At 66.7% G+C, this 19,942-nt stretch overlaps 1 protein-coding gene across 3 annotated transcripts in view; it reads right to left on the bottom strand.

The window, feature by feature from the left end:
- Window positions 1–354: 354 nt before the first annotated feature.
- Window positions 355–19,942, bottom strand: part of ADGRB1 (adhesion G protein-coupled receptor B1) — a 70,991-nt gene continuing 51,403 nt past the window's right edge. For 2 of the 3 annotated variants that reach the window (XM_065895541.1, XM_065895540.1), the window contains exons 21-30: window positions 19,726–19,795; window positions 18,225–18,291; window positions 15,809–15,894; window positions 10,450–10,621; window positions 7,488–7,583; window positions 5,869–5,908; window positions 3,099–3,787; window positions 1,404–1,439; window positions 1,111–1,221; window positions 355–552 (exon numbers count right to left, since the gene is read on the bottom strand). In XM_065895541.1, coding sequence (XP_065751613.1) covers window positions 355–552; window positions 1,111–1,221; window positions 1,404–1,439; window positions 3,099–3,787; window positions 5,869–5,908; window positions 7,488–7,583; window positions 10,450–10,621; window positions 15,809–15,894; window positions 18,225–18,291; window positions 19,726–19,795 — 1,565 coding nt within the window. The remainder of the gene's footprint in view (window positions 553–1,110; window positions 1,222–1,403; window positions 1,440–3,098; window positions 3,788–5,868; window positions 5,909–7,487; window positions 7,584–10,449; window positions 10,622–15,808; window positions 15,895–18,224; window positions 18,292–19,725; window positions 19,796–19,942) is intronic. The other variant, XM_065895542.1, reaches the window with a different exon arrangement.

The following is a 19,942-nucleotide window of genomic DNA, read 5'->3' as shown; positions in this document are numbered from 1 at the left end:
GGCTGGTCCTCTGCTGCAGCAGCTCAGGTGGGCACCCCAGGGATGCTGGCCACACCCGGCCTGGCCATTGTCCACGGCGGCCTGCCCGCCCGCCGGGGCTGGGCCGGAGGAGGGCAGAGTCTGAGGCACCTTCGGGCCTCTGGAGCCCTGTGCCCACCGGGGCCGCCGCCTCCTGTCCCGTCTGGCTCTGGTCCCAGCACTGCGGGCCTCTGCCTGGCCGCCGTCCGAGCGCCCTGAGGCCGGGGCGCGGGCCTTGCCCGCCGCCCGTGAGCGTGTCTGTGCCCGTCCTGTGGCAGGAGCGGGCAGAGCAGCATCCCTCCTCCGTGGCCCGGTGCGTGGCCGCCGCCCGCCCGCTCAGACCTCGGTCTGGAGGTCGATGATGTCCTGACCCACCAGCGGGATGGTGGCGCCCGACTTCTCCCACTCCACGCTCCGCAGCTCTAGCGGTGATGGCGGCAGCGGCTCCAGCTCTTTCTTCACCCAGGCGGGGGGCCCGTGCGCTTTTCGGAGACTCTCCCAGGGCCGCTTGTTGGGCGTCTGCTGCTTTTCTGGCTGCTGGCCGGCGGGCAGCGGAGGGGGTGAGGGCCCCGACGTAGAGACACAGAGCAGAACAGATGGGGAGTGGAGAAAAGAAGGCAGATAGTGAGGAAGGGACCAGACAGGTAGGTGCGGGCGGCAAGGAGACCCCGGCACGGACGGGTGAGCGCGGGCGCAGAGCCTTTCCTGGACCGTGCGAGGGTCGCGACCCCTGCCGTTGGGTGAGTCGGGCTGGCCTGCAGGGAAGGGCAGCTGGAGGCCACCTCCCACCCAGCACCCCTCGCTTGGCTCTGAGTCCAGCTTACCCAGGCTCCCCCAGCCCAGCCACAACCCAGCTTCTAGATGGCCCCTGGGACAGACCCATCCACCTGCCCTGTCCCTCTAGGGTCTAGCATGGGCTGGGTCAGGCCAGTCCTTGGGAAAGGTTGAGTGAAGGAACAAATGAACGAACGAAGTAGGGCCGGAGGAAGAAGAGAAGAGCTTACCTAAGGGCTGTCCCACAGCCCCGCCCAGGCTCCGCCCCTGAGACCCTGCCCCCCACCCCCTCCCCACCCTCAGCCCCGCCCTCCAGACCTTGCTGTCCGGGCCCAGCGGCGCATCCTTGTCCTTCTCGGCGGCGTGCTGCAACTTCCGGTTCAGGTCCTGGAACATGTCCTGGTGCCGCTTCCGGGTGTGCATGATTTTCTGCGGGGGGAGGAGGGGCGGCGGTCCTGAGCCGGGAGACGGGCTGCCCTGCCCCGCCCCCGCCCAGCGGAGGCTCCTGGGGACTGGCCTCCCCGTCAGGGCAGGGTCCTCCTCCCCAGCCCCTCCCTGCCTGTTGGAAGGCCTGGGCGCAGGTAATCGGGACAGGGGACGCCAGGACCCACCTCAAAGTCCAGTTCCGCATAGCGCGATTTCCGCCGCTGTGGGAGAAGGGATTTATGCACGTTCGCAAGCAGTTCCCCAAATCCCCCAGACCACAAGGTCCTGCCTGAGGATGAGGGAGGCCAGGCACCCCCTCACCCCTGCTCACCCTTGGTCCTGGCAAACACACCTCTGACTACACTGAAGCTATCGGTCTCAGTGCCCAAGCCCCCTGTAGGCCAACCCTGCCCGGAGACACCGGGAGCCCAGCCAGGGGCCCTGGAGGAAGAGGGTGGATAGAAAGAAGGGCCACTGGACGTAAGGAAACAGAAGCCCAAGGACCCAGAAGGCAGGGGCATCCTGTGGGCGAACCCTCATTCACCTCTGTGCCACCCTGAGGCCAGTGCCGGGGCTGGGCAAGGGTATCCAGCTCAGGCGGCCCAGGACACGCTCCCGGGCACAAGGAGACCTGGACACAGGGCTGTGGCACTGCTGGCCGGCCACAGAGCTGGAACCCGGGGCTGCATTCACCAGAGGCCATGAGCCAGGAGGTGGCAACCCCGCCTGGGGAGGGTGGGGCTCCCCGAGGGTGCTGGGCCTGGCTGTTCCCCACCCCTGCCGTCTCTGAGCCCCTGTCCTACAGGCTGAGCAGGGCTCGGGGCTCAACTGCAGGTTTTCGGTTGGTCTAAGGGAGCCTTGCTGCCGCTGAGTGCTCAACCATGGAAGGAACTAGACTCAAGCCGCTTCAAGTGTAGCTCAGTGTCCAGGCCGAAAGCTCTCGAGCCCTTAAGTGATGGGTGAGGCCACCACCGAGGGCGACCGCCTGACAAGTGGCCATTTCAGCACAGGCGCAAGCTCCCAGTCACGGTGGCCCAGCAGGCCCGGCGGTGCGTGGAGCGTGGCTGGAGAACAGGTAGGTGCTGCCCCCTCCAGGCAGAGCCCTGCCACTCGCCCGCAGGGGAAGGGAAGGGGAAGGGAAGGGGAAGGGAAGGGGAAGGGAAGGGGAAGGGAAGGGGAAGGGGAAGGGGAAGGGAAGGGGGAAGGGGAAGGGAAGGGGAGGGGAAGGGAAGGGGGAAGGGGAAGGGGAAGGGGAAGGGGAAGGGGAAGGGGAAGGGGAAGGGAAGGGGAAGGGGAAGGGAAGGGGAAGGGGGAAGGGGAAGGGAAGGGGAAGGGAAGGGGGAAGGGGAAGGGAAGGGGGAAGGGGAAGGGGAAGGGGAAGGGGAAGGGGAAGGGAAGGGGAAGGGAAGGGGAAGGGAAGGGGAAGGGGAAGGGGAAGGGGAAGGGAAGGGGGAAGGGGAAGGGAAGGGGGAAGGGGAAGGGGAAGGGGAAGGGGAAGGGAAGGGGAAGGGGGAAGGGGAAGGGGGAAGGGGAAGGGAAGGGGAAGGGAAGGGGGAAGGGGAAGGGAAGGGGAGGGGAAGGGAAGGGGAAGGGAGGGGAAGGGGAAGGGAAGGGAAGGGGAAGGGAAGGGGAAGGGAAGGGGAAGGGAAGGGGAAGGGGAAGGGGAAGGGAAGGGGAAGGCAAGTCCTCCCCTACACAGGCCTCAGGTTCCCTTCCTGCCAACAGGACTCATTCCAACAGGGGTGATGCCGGCCCCCGGGCTTCCCAGGTCTGGGCTCCTTGAGGCTGGCTTCGAGCCCCACCTGTGGAGTCACCGCCCAAACCCGCAGTGCCCACAACGCACCTGTCCCTTGTCCACTAGCCCCCAAGGCTGCCCTTACCTCCAGGGAGCTCGCGGACAAGGTGGAGACGTTCTCATTCTTCGTCCCAGCCCCCGTGCTGGGCCCCGGGTGGGCAGCGGGCTCCCCAGGCTCCCCCAGGCTGGGGGGCGCTGACTCCAGGGTGGGGGGCGGGGGCAGGGGCTGCTGAGGGGGCGGGGGCGGCGGGGGCGGGGGCGGGGGGGGCTGGGTGGGGGGCGCCTCGGGGGGCTGGCGGGAGGGCGGGCTGCGGGCGGGGAGGCCGGCGTCGGGCGCCATGTTGAGGTGGATGAGGCGAGTCTGGGGCATCTGGTCGATGTGGATGCTGTACTTGGGCTCCTCCTGGGGCTTGGGCCGCAGCACGGCTGTAGCTGTGGGCAGGATCACGTAGCTCGTGTCCAGGGCCTTCTCCTGGGCTCGGCTCAGCTCCGAGTCCAGCTTCTTGAAGATGTCCCCATCGCCAACAAAGGACGACTTGGGCACCCTGTCCTTCTTGAGGGTCAGCGAGTGGTTGGGGAAGTCGGGCAGAGGGCCGCCCGGGCGGCGGGGCGAGCCGTGCAGGTGCAGCTTGGACACGTTGGCCGGCAGGCTGTTGAAGTTGGGGGGCGCCTTGGCGCGGGCTAGCTTCAGCTTCTCTTCCTCGGGCAGAGACGGTCGCTTGAGCGTGCCCGTGATGGTGGCTGTGCGGCAGGCTGCAATGTCTTTGTTCAACACTGTAGGGACAGGCGAGGGGGTCAGGGCGGCCGGAGGCAGGGGGGCTCCGGGTCCCGCTGGGTCTGACCTGCTGGCGGATCTGGGCACCCGCCCCGGGCTCGGTGCTGCAGCAGCTTCTCTGTCCTTGCAAACAAGGCTGGGACGCAGGGGCGCCTCTCTGTCCTCTCCACAAGAGGACAAATGACCTCCACCCACAGTAGCTGGGAAGGGCAAGTGAGAGGCGGCCCGGGCCGCCTGGAAGTGTAGGGACCCAGCCCCTCACTGCGGGCGGGAGAGCTGTTCCCGGGGGCCCAGCCTCTCTTCTGTTCAGCAGTGGGAACCAGGCTGCCTGGACCTCCGACCTGGGCTCAGGCTTGCCAACCGCCCGGCTCGCCCCTGCCAGTCAGTGCGGCCTCCACTGGCCCACAGAGGGCCCAGAGCTGCAGTCCACAGCCCACTAGGGGCTGATCCTCTGGAAACCCTCTCCACGCTGGCACTGCTGGGTGGACAGGCCCCCACGTCCACCCTGGCCCGGCCTCCAGAGCTCACCAGCTGCTCCCCGCGGCCCACCTACTCAGCACACACCCTCCGAGCTGCCCAGGCGGCTGGTCACTTGCCCGCCCTGGTCCTCCTGCTCCGCCTCCCTGATGGCCAGAGGTCTCGGGGCCCTTCTCTTCTCCACCCTCCGGATGCCAACACCAGCACCCAGGTCTGCAGTCCTGCCCTGCCCCCGGTCCCCGTGGCCCAATGAACCTACCATCTTCCCTGCCAAACCTGCTTCCCACCCCTCGCATCAGGGTCAGCGTCAGGGTCAGAAAAGGCTCCCTCCCTCGCTGCCTCTCCCTTGTGTGTCCCTTCCTGCCGGCTGTCTACGTCAGAGCCAGTGTCGAGCCCCGTGGGCCTTCCCTGCTCAGATCCAGCTGCAGGAGGCCTCCTGTGCGCTCGCCGGGGCCCCCAGCTGCCCCGTGCCGGTCCCTGCCTTCTCTCCACCCAGCACCACCCACCCACAGCTGCAGGCCGCTCACTCCTCTCGAGCCCAAGGGCCAGGCTGGGCCATGTTACTAATGACGAAGAAACTGGAGGCTCAGAGAGGCCGGTACTACACAGGGCTGTGCCCAAGCCCCCAAGGGCCCCTAAGTCTTGGGGTCACCTCTCCTCTCAGGGAGGTTGGCTAGAGCACACAAGACTAAGATGGGGCAGGAAGGATGCTCTGTTCACGTCCTGTCCAGCCCAAGCCAGAGGTCACCTCCTCAAGGAAGGCTTCCTGGGGTCCACCTGGCAGCAGCAGACTCTCCCCACCCAGGGCTGTAAGCCCCTCCCCCTGGCTCTCTCTAGGAAAGATGCTCCACAAATATCTGACAGAGCAGAGGAACCAAAACCAGCTAGTGGTCCACAGCCCCAGACACTGCCTTTCACTGCCCCAAGCTCCCGACTCATAACGATGCCTGGCAGCTTCCTTCTATTAGGCGACTGGTTCCTTTTTGCACCTTCTTCCAAGAAGCTCATGGCTAGCCTGGGGCTCAGCAGTGGGTCCTTCTCACTGCTCTCCTCCTGCTTCCACTAACGGCCCCCAATCTGAAAGCTCGACCAAACCCTCCTCCATGGCTGGAGTAACAGTGAAGAAAAGGAGGCAACACAGAACATGGGCCCTTGAGGGAGGGCAGGTAGGGTGGGGGAGGGGTGGAGGCGGGGTAGGGGGCAGGGCAGCTCCAGGACTCACAGAGCTGGCCCAGCCTCACTGTCCCTACAAGGAGGCTGGTGGGCTGAGGGCTGGGGGCGTGCTGAGGGAGAGCAGACGGCCAGGGCTGGGGCGGGGGAGGCCCCAGGTGGTTCCTTCCAGCGCTAAGGGCTCCACCACCACTGGACATGCAGCGCACGTGCCAGGCCTGAGCCCCAGGACAGTCTTCTGGAGGCTTCTGCTCCTGCCCCCACAGACCTGCTGGCAGCCTCAGGGGAGCGGCTGGGGGATGGGAGGCATGGAGGTGGTTGGCAGGGGTGGGATGAGGACGAACAAGCAGACAAGCAGACAGACGCACGGAGAAAAGAAAAGGCAGTGGGCCCGGGGAAGGCCGCCTGTCGCTCTCACCTGTCAGGCGCTCACCTGATCTACAGGCCAGATCCACGTCCTTCTCAAAGTCGGTCTGCAAGGCAGAGACGGGGCAGAGTGAGCCCGAAGGCGAGCGGGCAGGGGCTGCCCTGGAGCTGCAGCCACACCTCGGAGTGGCGCGTGTGATGCCGTGTGTGCGCGCGCACGCACACGCTCCTGAGGGCCGAGGGTGCCCACGGGCCGACGTGTTCACCCACAGCGAAGCCCCGTGTGCCCCTGTGCGCCGCGTGTGCACAGCTGTGGGCGTGTGAACGTGCACGCACGTGAGAGTGCGCTCTCCCTCCAGCGCACGCGTGGATTAGGTACAGCTCACTCACGCCCTTGGCCTCGAGTCCCTCCAGGGGGACGGGACACACAGAGGGCCCCACGCCAGAGGCCCCGCTGCCCAGGCCACCGCCACCCACTGATGTGCCGGGAGGGGGGGTCCTGTCCCACGTCACACCTTTGGTCCTCACCACAGACCTGGGGATGAGGAAATGGAGACCAGCTGGCCCAGCAGAGGCAGAGTGGGGTCGGGACGCAAATGTCCAGTGCCAGGGCGGGACCAGCTACCCCTGGAGCACTGGCCGTGGTGCCTGCTGCCACACCTGCCCCGTCCCAGGCTAGGAGCTGGGGGAGGCGGAAGTGCGTGACCTCGGCCCCGCCCTCAGGGAGCTCGGCCGGTTGGGGAACCCAGCTCGGGCCACCCCAGGCTGGAAGGTGGCCTTCTCCAGGGACTGTGGGGCGGGGCCCTCAGTCAAGCCTGGAAGTTCCTTCCTGGGAAACGCAGACGTCAGGTTGTCGGGAAGATCACAAGATCTTTGCCCAGAGGTCAGGGATCAGGCCAGGAGAAGTGTCAGGAGGTCCAGAACCTGGCTTCCTCCCACCGTGGGCCCCCGCCTCACCCTTGAAAACGCCTCCCTGAGCCTGGCTGCTGGCTTCTGCCAAGGCCCTGCCTGTGACCCTCACAACCGTCATGAGGTGGCCAGCAACCTAAAGACTGAAGGAGTACCTCCCACCTGTCAGGGGGCACCCAGCGGGTGGCAGGCATCAATGACAGCACAGGGAATTCCCCCAGGACGTTACCAACGTCTGAACAGGTGGCCTGATGGGGGTCAGGGAGGGCTGCCTGGAGGAGGTGACACCTACAAAGTGGGCAGCAGGAGCAGACAAGGGTGTGCAGTGCCTGGGGCTGGACAGTGTGTGTAATGCCAGAAGACCAGGGAGTCAGGTCCTTAGAGGATCTGGTTGAGGACGAGGCCATGGTGGGGTGGGGAGTGAGTGGACAGGCTAGGGCCCGTCCCGGGTGGAGGGCAACGAGAAGTCTGGAAGACATACAGAGTGGGGCAGGAGCCGAGATGAGGGCCGGACACCCAGAGAGTGGTGTCTGGCCAAAGGGCACAGTTGGTACCAGGGGGTAAGCTTGGGTGGACGCCAGCCCCGCCCAGATCCCTCGTCACCTGGACCCTGCCCATCCCCAAACCCTGGACTGGGGACTTCACCTCGGCGAGCCTCCGTTTCCCCAACCTTAAACTGGGCTTGGAGGTCCTCCTAATTGGGCTGCTGGGGCCTGGTGGAGACGCCCAGTGGGGGTGCCAAGCAGGGGCAGCCTGCGTCCCGGCCCCGAGCCCTACCATGAGCTGGGCGTGGCCATTCTGGAAGGAGCCCCCCGAGTCCCCGTTGCCCTCCTCCTGGCGATCCACCACGCGGCACTTCACAGCGTCCTGGACCTGGGGAGTGAGAGCAGAGGCGGTCGATGGGCAGCCCGCCCCCCGTGACCGCGATGCCAGGAAGGTGAGGCTGAGTCCCACCAGGGCGGCATTTCAGCGAGGGGCAGCCCTGCCCCGGATGCACACGGGCCCACGTGCCGTGGGGAAGGGCCTGCAGTGTGGGAGGGGGTGCTCCTAAGAGCACAGGCTCATCTGCGAGCCGGAAAAGGGACAGCGGCTCGGGGCAGCCTTGCCAGCAGCCAGCCTTGGGGCCCAGCCTCTCCTCTGACCTTTGACACCCTCTCTATGCCCGTTTTGGGTGAAGACTCAAAAACGTGGAGTTCTGGGCCCGAGAATACGCTGCAGGCCCTCCTAGCCAGAATCTGTCGTTAAGAGCCCACTGTTGGCCTAAGTGGGTCACCTGGTGTCCAGACCTGTCCTGAGTCACCGTGACCTGCACACCCTGAATGTCCGGGGCAAGCTGGGGTCAGGCCCCCACTCCCTCATCACTGAGACCAGCGTGCTCCACCAAAGGGAAATGAACAATTACGGCCTCGGACTTTTCAGAGGGGACGGTAAGGGAGGCTCCAAGCAAGGGGCCGCGCGAGCAGCCAGCCCAGAGCTGGTCAACAGAAAGGAGCTGCCAGAGGAGGAGGAGGAGACCCGCTTATCCAGGGACGCTGCTGGTCAATGCGGGCAAGAGCCACGGGCGGCACCTCCACCTGCCATGGAAGGCGCCGGGCACTGGGGGCAGCAGTGAGCAAAGTGCCCGTCCTCAGGGAGCCGGTGCTTCAGAGGTCACGGAGGGAAGCAAAGGGAATAAATGAAGGTGCAGGCTGCTAAAGCACGGAGGGCTTCCTGGAGGAGGCGTCCTGAGTGAAGGTGGGGAGAGCTGAGAGGAGGGCTCCCAGTAGACCCACCATGGACCCCCGGACTTGTTCCCACGCACCCCGGCCACTGAGCCTGTGCTGCTGTGAGGGACTTGGTCAGAGGCAGGGCCAGGGTCTTGCCAGCCTCAGAGCACACCCACCACAGGTGTGCCTTCCTCCCATCCTTGCACTTGCTGACCCGGCCGACAAACACCCGCTAAGCCCTGCCAAGTGCCCAGCAGGGGTGGGCCTCCACCCAGGGGACGGCAGACATGAGAGCACGTCCTACGCTGGCCTGAACAGCAGCTGGGGTTCCCCCATGCCTAGCGTCCCCACTCTGCCCCGCTCAGGACATCCAGGCTCTGCTGGCGCAGACGAGGACCCTGCTTGTCCACCTGCTGGAACGGTCCATGCCCCCGGGGCCGGCCTCTGTCTGCCCCTCCTGGCCCATCTTCCCCAGCACGGCCGAGCTGGCCCAGGCGGCAGGGCCCCTGAGCGCGGGCCCTGCACACAGGACCCTAGAGCTCACAGAGGGCAGACAGAGAAGTCTGGCCCGCGTGTCCTCTGGCCCAGCCCCCGCGGGCGTGCTTGGGGTCTTTACCCCGACCCCACCTTCTCGTTTCCCGATGGAGCGGCCCGGTGCTCCAGACACCCCCGCGTCCGTGCTGGCACCCGGCAAGCCCTCCCTCTGCACCTCCTGTTCTCGCTCGGGGCTCCTTCACCCGACTCCACCTTCTAATCACTTTCCGTTTTCCACCTTCCCTCCTTTCAGGGACACGGCCTCTGTCTGCCCCGTCTACTGAGCATTTCCATTCCTGCTCTTGTAATTCCTACAGGCTCCCTTTCCGTTCTCAGGGTGTCCTTTCGTCCCAGCTGTGGGTCTTGCTTCACAGAAGCGAGGCAGCTGAGAACCACAAGCCTGGGTCAGCCCCCCTCCCGCCCTGTCTGTCCAAGGGGAGCAGGTAGTAGCTGCTTTGGGGGGCTGTCCTGAGACTCCCTAATGCGAGGAGGTCGGGGGCCGGGGGGCACGAGGGCGTCAACGTGGGTCTGTGAGGTCGCCTCCTCCTGGGCTGTCTCCGTGGCTCCAGTGCTGACGGATCCGCGGCTTTCCCGGGGAGACTCTCCTCAGGCCCTCAGGACTTGAGAGTGGACGCTCGGGACCGGCTGGACATTTGCAGGTGGTGGAAACGCCGTTTCCACATGAGAAACATCAGGTCTTCACTCCTCCTGTCTTTCCTGCAATGGGAGCCCCTGGAGAGGGGTGGCCCGTCTCCCCCAGGTGTGAGCTGGGGGGACACTCAGCTGTTCCCAGCGTGGCATCCCCATCTTCAGCTGTGCAGGCCGCCAGGCCAGGGCCCTGGTGTCCACCCCCCGGACAGGAAGTTCCAGGCGGGGGAGGCTGGGTGGGCAGCGCTGCCTCACCAGACAGATGGACGGTCGTCCACTCCAGACTCTCCCTCGGCATCCGCGGACGCTCCGGCCTCAGGCCCCTCGGCTGCCCTGTGCTCCCCGCTGCTCTCCCCACGACCCTGAAGTGGGCTCCCACGCGCCGACGTCCAGAGGCGTGGTTTTTCACATTCCCACCCGCCTCACATAGGGGCCCATCCCGAGCCACTGCTACCGGTCAGGGGACAGTCGGGATGGTTTGGTAAAACCTTCTCTTGAACCTCCTGGAGAAGCCCAGAAAACGCCAGAACGGGAGTCTCAGCTGCCACAAGAGCTGTTCCCACCTCCGGCGGCTCCCATGCCCCTGGGCCCCGGGAGGACAGAGCCCACCCGCTACCTTGGTCTGAGCCAGCGCGGGGCACCAGGGTGTCTTCTAGAAGAAGCTGTCACTTTAATGAGTGACCATTCCTGGCAGCCCTGGCCGCGTGCTGGGCCCAAGTCCAGCCTTGCGGAAGAGTCTGGGCCAAGGAAGCGGCCCCTCCCCACTAGCCGGCCTCCTCCCAGAACCTTCCCGCCGCAGCACGTGGGGAGGTGGTGCCTGGAGAAGGCTGACTGCCCGCCCGCCGGCCCACCTCTCTCCGCAGGATGCAGTGCACCATCACGATGACGAAGCCCTCCAGTGAGTCAAAGACGGCAAAGAGGATCTGGAAGAGGGCGGATCGGCGGTCGGTGACAGCGAGCACGGCCGACATCCAGGTCAGCGCCAGCAGCGGCAGCACCACGCAGGAGCTCCACAGCGAGGCCCTGCGGACGGGGCGGCGGGCGGGCGGCATCAGGGCTGCCCTGGGCCCTGCCGCCCACGCCCTGCCCCTGGGAGGGGCCACCCAGGCCGGGACCCAGCCTCAGCCCAACTCCCTCACCGGGGCTGGGGCCGGGGCCGGGGCCGGGGCCAGGCTGCCCGTCCCACCTGGGGCACATCTCCCTTGGGGCCCCACTGGGCCTTCCCTGCCCTGGGCTGCATCCTCTCCTCCCCATCCCCTCTCCCATTCAGTCCCGCTGCCGCCTCTCCTGGGGAGCAGAGTTCTGCCCCAACACCCCCAGCTCGAGGGCTCCCAGGGCGGCTGGGGACTCAGGACGGTGGTCCCAATGGGCTGGGCAACAGTGAGGGTGGGGGTGAGATCTCTGGAAGACGAAGGTTCCTGACTGTCCAGGAGGCCCCAGGGAGCGAGGCACACTGGAGGGAGGGGGGAGAGCTGGGGGAAGGGGGAAGAGGTTTCTCCTCCCAGAGCCCTCAGGCCCCCAGCCAGGGGTCCAGGGCCAGAACTGCAAGATGGCCACAGGGGAGGGCGTTTGGTGAGGCCTCTGAGCTCTGGACAGAGAGAAGGGGGGCGGGGTGGGGGAAAACCAGAGAACTCCTCAGGGAGAAGGAAGGAAGAAACCTGTGAGGAAAGAAGACAGATGACAGACAGACAGGGCCAGGCGGGGAGGGCATGGGGCGGACAGACAGACAGACAGGAACAGAGACGACAGGCGCTTCCTCCTCTTGGCGGGCCCTGCTCTGCCCTCCCCAGGGGAGGACCTGCCTTTGCTCTGAAGCCTTTGCCCCTTCTTCCAAGTAGTGCTCCAGGAGCACCCCCAAGGCAGGCATGGCCCTCTGCAGCCGGCCCCTCCCTGCACCACCTACACACATGGCCACTCTGAGCCTGTCTCCCGGTCCGCACAGCAGGGACACTACGCCAGCCAAGGAGCTGAGTGGGGACAGAAAGCGCACCAGCAGAATGTCTGGAGTACAGGGTCGGGAACCTGCCTGACCCACCCCCACCCCGTCCCCGCCGCTACCACCAGTCTCAGGGCCACTGCGGCCTGAGGACCATAGCCAGGGTCAGCTCTGCCCCCCGGGCCGGCGACTGCCTGCAGGGGCTCCCGGCGTTCCTGCCACTATCACCAGGGGTGGGGGCATCGGGACCCCCTCCTCCCTTATGGATCACCCTGGTCAAAAGGAGAGGCAGGAACAGGTGGGACAGAATCTCGGGGAGGCCACCAGGAAGGAGCTGGGGGCACCGGGGCTGGGGGGAGACAGGCTGGTGTCCGGCCAGGTCAAGGACCCCCAAACCAGCGGGGCCTTGACCGGGGTGGGGGCAGAGGTCGCCCCCAGACTGTACACTCTGTTTCTCCACCCTCTCCAGCCTGGCTCAGCCACTGAAGCCGCGTCACCCCTGCAACTGGACCTGCAAGGGGCCCAGCCCCGCAGGGAACTTCTGCCCTCACGCCCCCTAGGCAGGGCCCTGGGCCTCCACGTCCGCCTCAGCTCATCTCTGTGACCCGGGTCTCCCGTCCCAGGGCCAGCCCCATATCTCCTCCAGGACGCAGCCTCTAACCCTGCCCCTCCCAAGGCCTGCCCCAGCTCAGGGGACGGCTCCCCGGCCCCTGCCCGGCGGCTCAGGCCAGAGCCACCGCTTACCCTGAAGCACCCACGCCTCTTCCCTGGGCACAGCACGGGCTCCAGAACTAGACCTCGGACCGCTCTCCTCGCCTCCCCTTCCAGGGCCCTGCTGCCCCCCTCGGCACTGAGGACAGGCGATCCAGGCGGAGGCCTCCCGGGCGGGGTACCTGCACCTGCGGGCGTTCTCCCCTCCATACCTGCTGTGCCGCACCTGGCACAGGGCCTGAGAGAAGGGGGCCTTCCTGTGACGGCAGCCTGGCCTCAGTGTGCCCACCGCGGCAGGTGGGGCGCTGCAGTCTGTCTCCTCCCTTCCAAAGCAGGCCTGCTCGAGCCAGAGCCCTGGACACGGCTCCTCGTGTTCTGAGCAAGAGGCGCAGACCCCCCCCCCACCCCACCGAAACTTCCCATCCCACCGTGAGTCATCTTCCCTCGGGCCTGAGGCCTGGCATTTACTGCCTGACGCTGCAGTAGGCTGGCAGATGGCCGGGGCTTGGGGACCCGTAAATTATTCAGATTCTTGCAGCCCAGCCTCTGCAGTTTCTGAAACATTTCTGCAGAGAGCCTTGTGGAGGGGTCACGCAGGTCCAGGCGTGACTGCTGGGGAGGACAGGAGGCGGGTGGGGGAGAGGCCCGGCAGCTGCACCACCCGCCCCCCTTTGGAAACTCAGATGCCTCTGGGGGAGGGGCTTTGAGTGTGGATGGGGGTGGGGGGGGGGGCGGGAAGGGCCGCTGGGAGGCTGTGTCCTCCACCCTACAGGCCTGCGTGTGTAACAAAGGAGACCCAGGGCGTCTGGGCTGTGGACCCCAGCACGGAGGAGCAGCCTGCCCTCCCGGAGGTTTCTGGCTCCACCGGACAAGTCCCCACCCCGGAACCGTGTCCACCTCTGCTCACTCGCTCCCCGCGGCCAGGGGTGCCCTCTCCACGGGGCCCCTGAATCCCAGGAAGCAAACAGGAGGGTCCCAGGGGACCTGTGTGTCTGGGGATAAGACGACCACTCTTGGGTCATCTGAGCCAAGGTCCCTCCGGATCTGGCATCCACCCTGGACCCCAGGTCGCACTGGCCCTGCCCCGCTCACAGACCCCTGGTGGCGGCCCGGGGTCAGCGAACAAGCCAGCTGCCCCAGCACGTCCTGTTTCCAAGGCCACGCCTGCCTCTCGCACTCACATTCAAATTCATGACCGACACGCACACGCACACAAGCCGCACTCCTGCACACTCACGCAGAGGGCTGCGACCCCAGCGTGACCACACGCTGATGACGGCCACTAGCTGACCGTGTTCTCGCGGCCCGAGGCCTGGCCCGGCTCCCTGCCCTCCGGTCAGTCTGATACCGCGAGGCCCCGGAGGATGCACGGGGGGGAGCCTGGCCGGGGAGGGGTGGGGGCAGGGCAGGAAACGAGGTGCCAGAGCATGGGGAGGGTGGGCAGGGGCTGCCTAGGCCCCCTGGGGTGGACGGCAGAGATGACAGAAATGACAGAAAAAGCTTAAAACAAACAAAATGTAACTGAGGCGAGCAGAGCCCGGCGGGCGGGCGGACGGGCGGGCGATGAGCGGCACTAACATGGCGTTACTGGCGGCTTCGGAGGTGGCGGCGGCCGCAGAGAGGGCTCCACACTCGGCACATTTGAGGGCGCGCCCGAGGGGGGCCCGGGGCAGCTGACTGCAAGTGAAATTAAAAGACTGAAACGAAAGCAAAACTGTTCTCGCAGACACGGGGTGGGGGGTGGGGGGCAGGGACAGCAAAAGCAACCAGATGGCGTCCAGCCCGAGCCTCCCCCGGCGGGGACAGGGCCCCGGGGCGCTGTGGGCGGGGACGGGGTCCTCAGGCCTCTTTCCACCTGACGCACCCGGAGCCCGGCGGGGGCAGGGGTGGAGAGCGGGGTGCCGCCTCTGTGGCCGGACGCGGCTGGCCTGAGGGCAGGGCAGGGCTGGGACCGTGTGCGTCCACGTCCAGCGGGAGGGTGACACTATCCGCCCACATTCACACAAAAAAGCAGGACACCTGGGCACAGCTACTGTCCCTTCCCTCTGGTCGGCCCACATCTGGTCTGACCAGGCACTGCCCCTGCCAAGGAGCGAGGGGTTCGCCAGACGGTCAACGGGGGCGTCTGTGAGCTACCTGGGCAGCGGCCTCCCTGCCAGCCCTGACTGTGTGTGCCTGTGTGCGTGGGCACAGAGAGCACGGGGTGCCTCCTGTCTGGGTGGGAGCAGGGCTGCTGCAGCCTCACAGGCGGGTCCTCGCGAGCTGCCGAGCCGTGGCACCGCTGCACCTGGGGAAGGGGCCCAACGGCGCAGGGGGCCGCCCGGACACACTGGGCTCTGATTTAGCAGCCCAGCCCTGCTCCACCAGCCACTCCCAGGCCTCAGACTCGGTCTGCTCAGCTGTGAAGTGGGCACAAGACAGCAGACGCTGCCTCAAGAGTTACTGCAGGGAGCAAACGAGACAGTGCTGCGGGGTGGGCGCGCCGCGCCTCACTGGCGCCGACCCCCTGCGCACCCCGGGGCCTCCTCCGTGTGTGACCCACTGTTCTGGGAGCACGTGTGGGTGGCAGTGTGCGCTGGGCTGGGCTGGGGGGGGTGAGCCTGCCAATCCCCACTTCACAGACTCAGAGAAGAGGCCCAGAGAGTGTAGGACCCAGGCCCACAGTCGGTCAGGACAGGCTCCCAGCCACCGCAGGCTCTCCAGGGTCACACTCCTCCCACAAAGCAAGTTTCTAACCAGGACAGAACCCACCAGGGACCCAAGGGGAAGGATTCCAGAAGCTCTCGTTCCCGGGGAAAAGCAAGAGCAGGAAGACAGGGGGAGGGAGAGAGACAATGAGAGACGGAGACCAAGCAGGACTGGCACGGAGGGGTGGTGGAGGAGGGGGTGGGGACCCCCACGCAGACACCAGTCAGGGCAGAGGGACAGACAGAGCAGCGGGCAGAGGTGAGGTGAGGACGGCTCAGTGCTGGGGCAGGAGAGAGGGGGCCTGTCCCAGCCCACAGCTGGCCCCACCCGTGATGGCAGGGCCGCCGAGACCAGGGTGCTGCTGTCCCCTGGCAGCCGGAGGAGAAGCACCCTTCCAAGCTTGCTCCTCCCCCAGGGCTGGGCACCACAGCCACTCAGGACCGCCCACCTGCAGTGCTGTGCGCCCTCTGGCCAGGCACTGCCCTCTCTGAGCTCAGGCTCCCAGGTGGGAGGAACATCTGGCCCGGCCCCTGCACTGTCCCCTGAAGGCACCACAGGATGGGCCGGCCACGTCCTGGTTCAGGGCCACCCAACCCCACGGCGGGGAAGGGAGAAGCCCGGGGCACCCTCCCCCTACTCTGGTGGGCCTGGGGTCTCCAAAAGCGATCAGTTCCACCGTTTCTGAGAACTTACGGAGGCCCTGCTCTGTCATGGGGCAGATGGGGAAACTGAGGTGCAGAGCAAGGCGGGGCTGGCCACGCAGCCCTCCGTGCCTCCATTTCCTACTTGCTTGGGAGGGGGGTGGGGCTCGAGGGTGGCTGGGCTCTGGGTCGTTTGGACTGCAGGCGGGGCGTGGTGCAGCGGCCCCGTCCTACCCTGCTCTCTCCTTCAGCTTCTTGTCAGTGATGCCGTCCTTGGACACGAGCTTGTTAAACACCAGGATCCCGATGACCATGTTCACCTGCGGGGCAGGGAGGGGTGGCTGTGGGGGGCCCCGGGTCAGGAGGGGGGCAGGGAGGGGCGGCTGTGGGGGGCCCCGGGTCAGGAGGGGGGCAGGGAGGGGCGGCTGTGGGGGGCCCCGGGTCAGGAGGGGGGCAGGGAGGGGTGGCTGTGGGGGGCCCCGGGTCAGGAGGGGGGCAGGGAGGGGCGGCTGTGGGGGGCCCCCGGGTCAGGAGAGGGACCATGTTCACCTGCAGGGCAGGGAGGGGCGGCTGTGGGGGGCCCCCGGGTCAGGAGGGGGGCTCTGCCGGCTGCCCTTACGCTGTCGTCCCTTTACCCCGCCGTCTCCTCCCACAGCCCTAGCCGCTACGTGGGGTTCTCCGTGCCACACGGTCCCCCCCCTCTACCCCGCCCAGGGCTGGGCACCGCGTCTCGAGCCTCCCACATGACGGGTCCCCAGGCCCATGGCCATCACCACTGGGGTCGGCAGTTTATGAAGCTGGGATTCCATCAGGGATGGAGTCCAGAGGTCAGAGGTCGGGCTGGGGTCACGGTGAGGCTGTCCCTGCCCGGAGTGGGACTGACCAGAGCAGTCAAACACGCGAGCGGGCTGGCCGAACCACGCTGCTGGGGCACTTGTCCCACTCAGACCACAGAAGGGACCTCAGGGGACCTCCAGTCCAGCCGCCGCCCACACCCAGGCTCGCCCCGCGTCCCCTCCTTAGCGCCCCTGCAACTTGTGCGCCTTCCACACACGAGCTCGCCCAGCTCAAGCTGGACCTGACGCCTCCTCGGGACGCCTCCTGCCTGGCTCTGCCGGAGCCACACTGCTCTCTGCACCACGCAGCCCTTTCGGGACCTTAAGCCAGGGCTGCCACCCCACAGGCGTCTTCCCTCAATCCCCCACCGCAGGGCACCTGGCCCTGGAGGTGCTTCTGGGTGTTGCGGCTACTCTCCTACTGCCCCCCAGACTGCCACCTAGACAAAGAGAAGCTGCCCCAGCGTCCCAGCCATCCACCTCCTCCACGGCCTGCAGGCCCTGGTCTCCCCTCCCCTCTGGCCTCCTCGCCTGCGTGGAGGGGGCTCCCAGCTCACATCCTCACTCCCCTAGGGCTTCCACTCTGCAGAGAGGCTGCCTGACCCCCAGCCACGTTCCTGCGTCTCAGGCGGGGACAGGGACTCCATGGGTCCCTGGACCCGGAGGTCTGGGGAGGCCGACTCCCCGCAGCCCCACAGAGCCAAGCTCGTGGCCGCACACACACCCCAGCCCTGCCTCCTGGCCGTCTGGGTGAAAGCAGCTTTCCCGGGTGGCAGCGCTGGGGCGGGAGAGGGCAGGACACCAGTGGCCACCGCCCCGCCTGCAGCAGGCTCTGTGCCTGCCTTTCCCTGCGTGTCCCTGTGTTACGGGAGGAGTCCTGGGCAGGAGCGCACGGCGCTGCCCTCCAGATGCTTTGTGGGAAGGGACCTGGGGGGCTCCTGCCTCTGACATCCCCCCTCCTGCCCCTCCTGGGGCGCCTGCCCTTAGAAGGCCCGGCCACTGCCTAGTGGCATTCAAATGCCCGGCACACTGCTGCTTCCCTGCCCGCCGTCTTCCAGGAATAAAGGAGCTGGTTCTGGCTGGGGCTGGCCCACGGATTCTGCCCACTAACGCCACCCCCCCCCACTGGCTCCCCCAACTCGTGCCCCCTGCAGGCTCAGCCTCCCCTGGGTGCCCTGGGCAACAAGGTGTGGCCCTGCCCCGACAGCAGGACTCTGCAGATGCGATGCCCTTTCCTGGGGGCAGGCGGGAGGGGAGGGCGAGATGGGCTCTGAGCCAGGCCTGGCAGAAGCCATCGATCTCGGGATACCCCCCAGCCTCGCCCTGCTCATCCGTAACCGGGTGACAATAACCCTGTGTGCATGTGGCACTGTCTCTCAACCCTCACTGAGCGGACGTGGGCACAGCAGAAAAAAAACCCACTGAGGGTCAAGCAAGGGGAGGTGCTTCCCTCCTCCGGGGGCGACGGGCTCCCCATCGAGGGAAAAGTCCCAGGCCCAGCCACGGCCCTGCTGTCCCGGTCATCCGCCTGTCCGCCTTCCCGGCCCTATGGTCACTCGCTCATCAAATCTGTAAGGCCTCCTGGCAGGTACACCGCCGGGGTCCAGCCATCAGGCAGAATGTGCTCAGAGAAACACAAGGCCGCCAGCCCAGTCGTGCCTCTGCACCCCTGCGGCAGGTTGGTGGGGGGGATCTGTGGACACCACCCACCCCTGGTGACCAGGGCAACCCTGATGGGGCAGCAGGTAAAACCCAAGTTCGACCCAGGGGGAGGCGAGGGGCTCAGCCTGGGATGTCGGGACGGGGGTCAGTACCAGCACGACGGCCGCGGCCGGTCCCACGAAGGCATACAGCAGTCCCCCCTCCAGGGAGAGCCAGCAGCTGGGGAGGGAGACAGGCTGGTTAGCGACCAGGCGTGAGCCCCCATCCAGTCACACTCTGGGCACCACCAGCTTCCCAGGAGGGCGGCGCGACGCTGAGAAGGGGCAGGAGGAAGCCAGGTGACCGCACGTTCTTTAGCTTCAGAACCCACGGGAGCCCCCAGGCAGCTGACAGACGAAGTTTACGGATGAAGAAGCAGGTCCAGAGCAGGGGACCACACAGCAGAGGGCCAGGCCGCCAGAGGAAGGGACCTTGATCATCCCCCTCCCCCGACTCTCCCCCCAGGCCTGGGCTCCCCAACTTGCCTCACAGACCCTCCCCAATCTCACGTGCAGACCCTCTTTCCTGACGTGATGCCAAATTGTTGGGCTGGGTCCACGGCCTGGACTTCCACCCACCCACTCAACCCAGGCCCTCTGCATCAGGCCCCCTGCTCACACCATGACCTGGGCCCTCCACCAAACTCGGTCGCCAGCCCCAGCCTTACCTCCCCAAATCTCCTGGGCGCCACCCAGGGCAGTCCACAGGAGCCCTGAGCCCAGTGAAGGCTGCTCAGCTTCCTGCACGTGCAGTGTCCTCTGCCCCGAGCTCTCCTGCCACACCATGTGCCCAGTGCACAGCTCTCCATCCTTCAGAACCCCGCTGCGACACCCCGCCTCCTCCTGAGGCATCCCTGAGCCCAGCAGGCTGGGTGCTCCTTCCTGTCAGCCCTGGGGATGGTGTTCATACTTCCTTCCCAGTACTCACCCCACGGGTCCTCATTCGAGTGCAGGGGGGCGCCTCAGGGCCTGGTCACGTCCTGTCCCCCTGGGGCTCTGCAGTGGGCCAGGCCTGCGCAGCCCTGTCGGCCCCTCCTCCTGGCTCTCACTGCCCGTTCTTCCCCACATCCACAGCCATGGCCCCCCAGGCCTTGTCTCCTTTCCCCCCATCTTGGGAAGCCACACGGCCTCCAGGATAATCCCGAGCTTCCTGGCTTGGCATTCGAGGCCCCTGGACCTGACCCAGCCGACCCTTCAGGGCCTCAGTAACTTCATCTGTGAAATGGGCACCCCCACCTGCCCCGCCTGCCCAGGGGCCATACAGCCCCCCTTATCCCCACACCGGTGCAGGGGCGCATCCCCTATCGTGCGGATGGAAACAGGCTCTGAGAGGCTAAGGCACCTGTCCAAGGCCATGGAAGGAGGAAATGAGGCTCCAACCGCCCCAAGCCCTGTTTCTCTTCACCCCGCTGCCCACTGCCGGGAGGAGCTGGCTGATGGGAGGCAGGTGCCTCCCCAGGGCCCGGCCTCCAGCTCCCGGGGCCCTCACTCTCGCCCAACCTTGACTCTCTCATCTGTGAGATGGGCGCCCAGCCAGCCCTCACCTTCTAGGGCAGGGGGAGGGTCTGGGGGAGCCGTGCGGCCTCCACCATGTCCCCACCCCGCCCCGACTCACTAGTTCATGGTGCTGTACCCTCTGGCCTTGGTAAATCCCACAGAAATGGCCACGACCAGCGCAGGGAGCCCTAGGGGAGGAGCAGAAAGAAAGCGTGTCGGTCTCCCCACTGCCCAAGGCCCCGCCCGTCTCAGGAAGGGGAACAAAACGCACCTCTGAAGCCCCTGAACAGAGGGTGACACTGAGCATGTGAGAAAGGGGACAGGAGGTGGACAGG

This window comes from Phocoena phocoena, chromosome 17 (assembly GCF_963924675.1).
Source record: "Phocoena phocoena chromosome 17, mPhoPho1.1, whole genome shotgun sequence".
Classification (NCBI taxonomy): Eukaryota; Metazoa; Chordata; class Mammalia; order Artiodactyla; family Phocoenidae; genus Phocoena; species Phocoena phocoena.
Note: the sequence above shows the minus strand (reverse complement) of the source record. Positions and strands in the feature narration are given on the sequence as shown.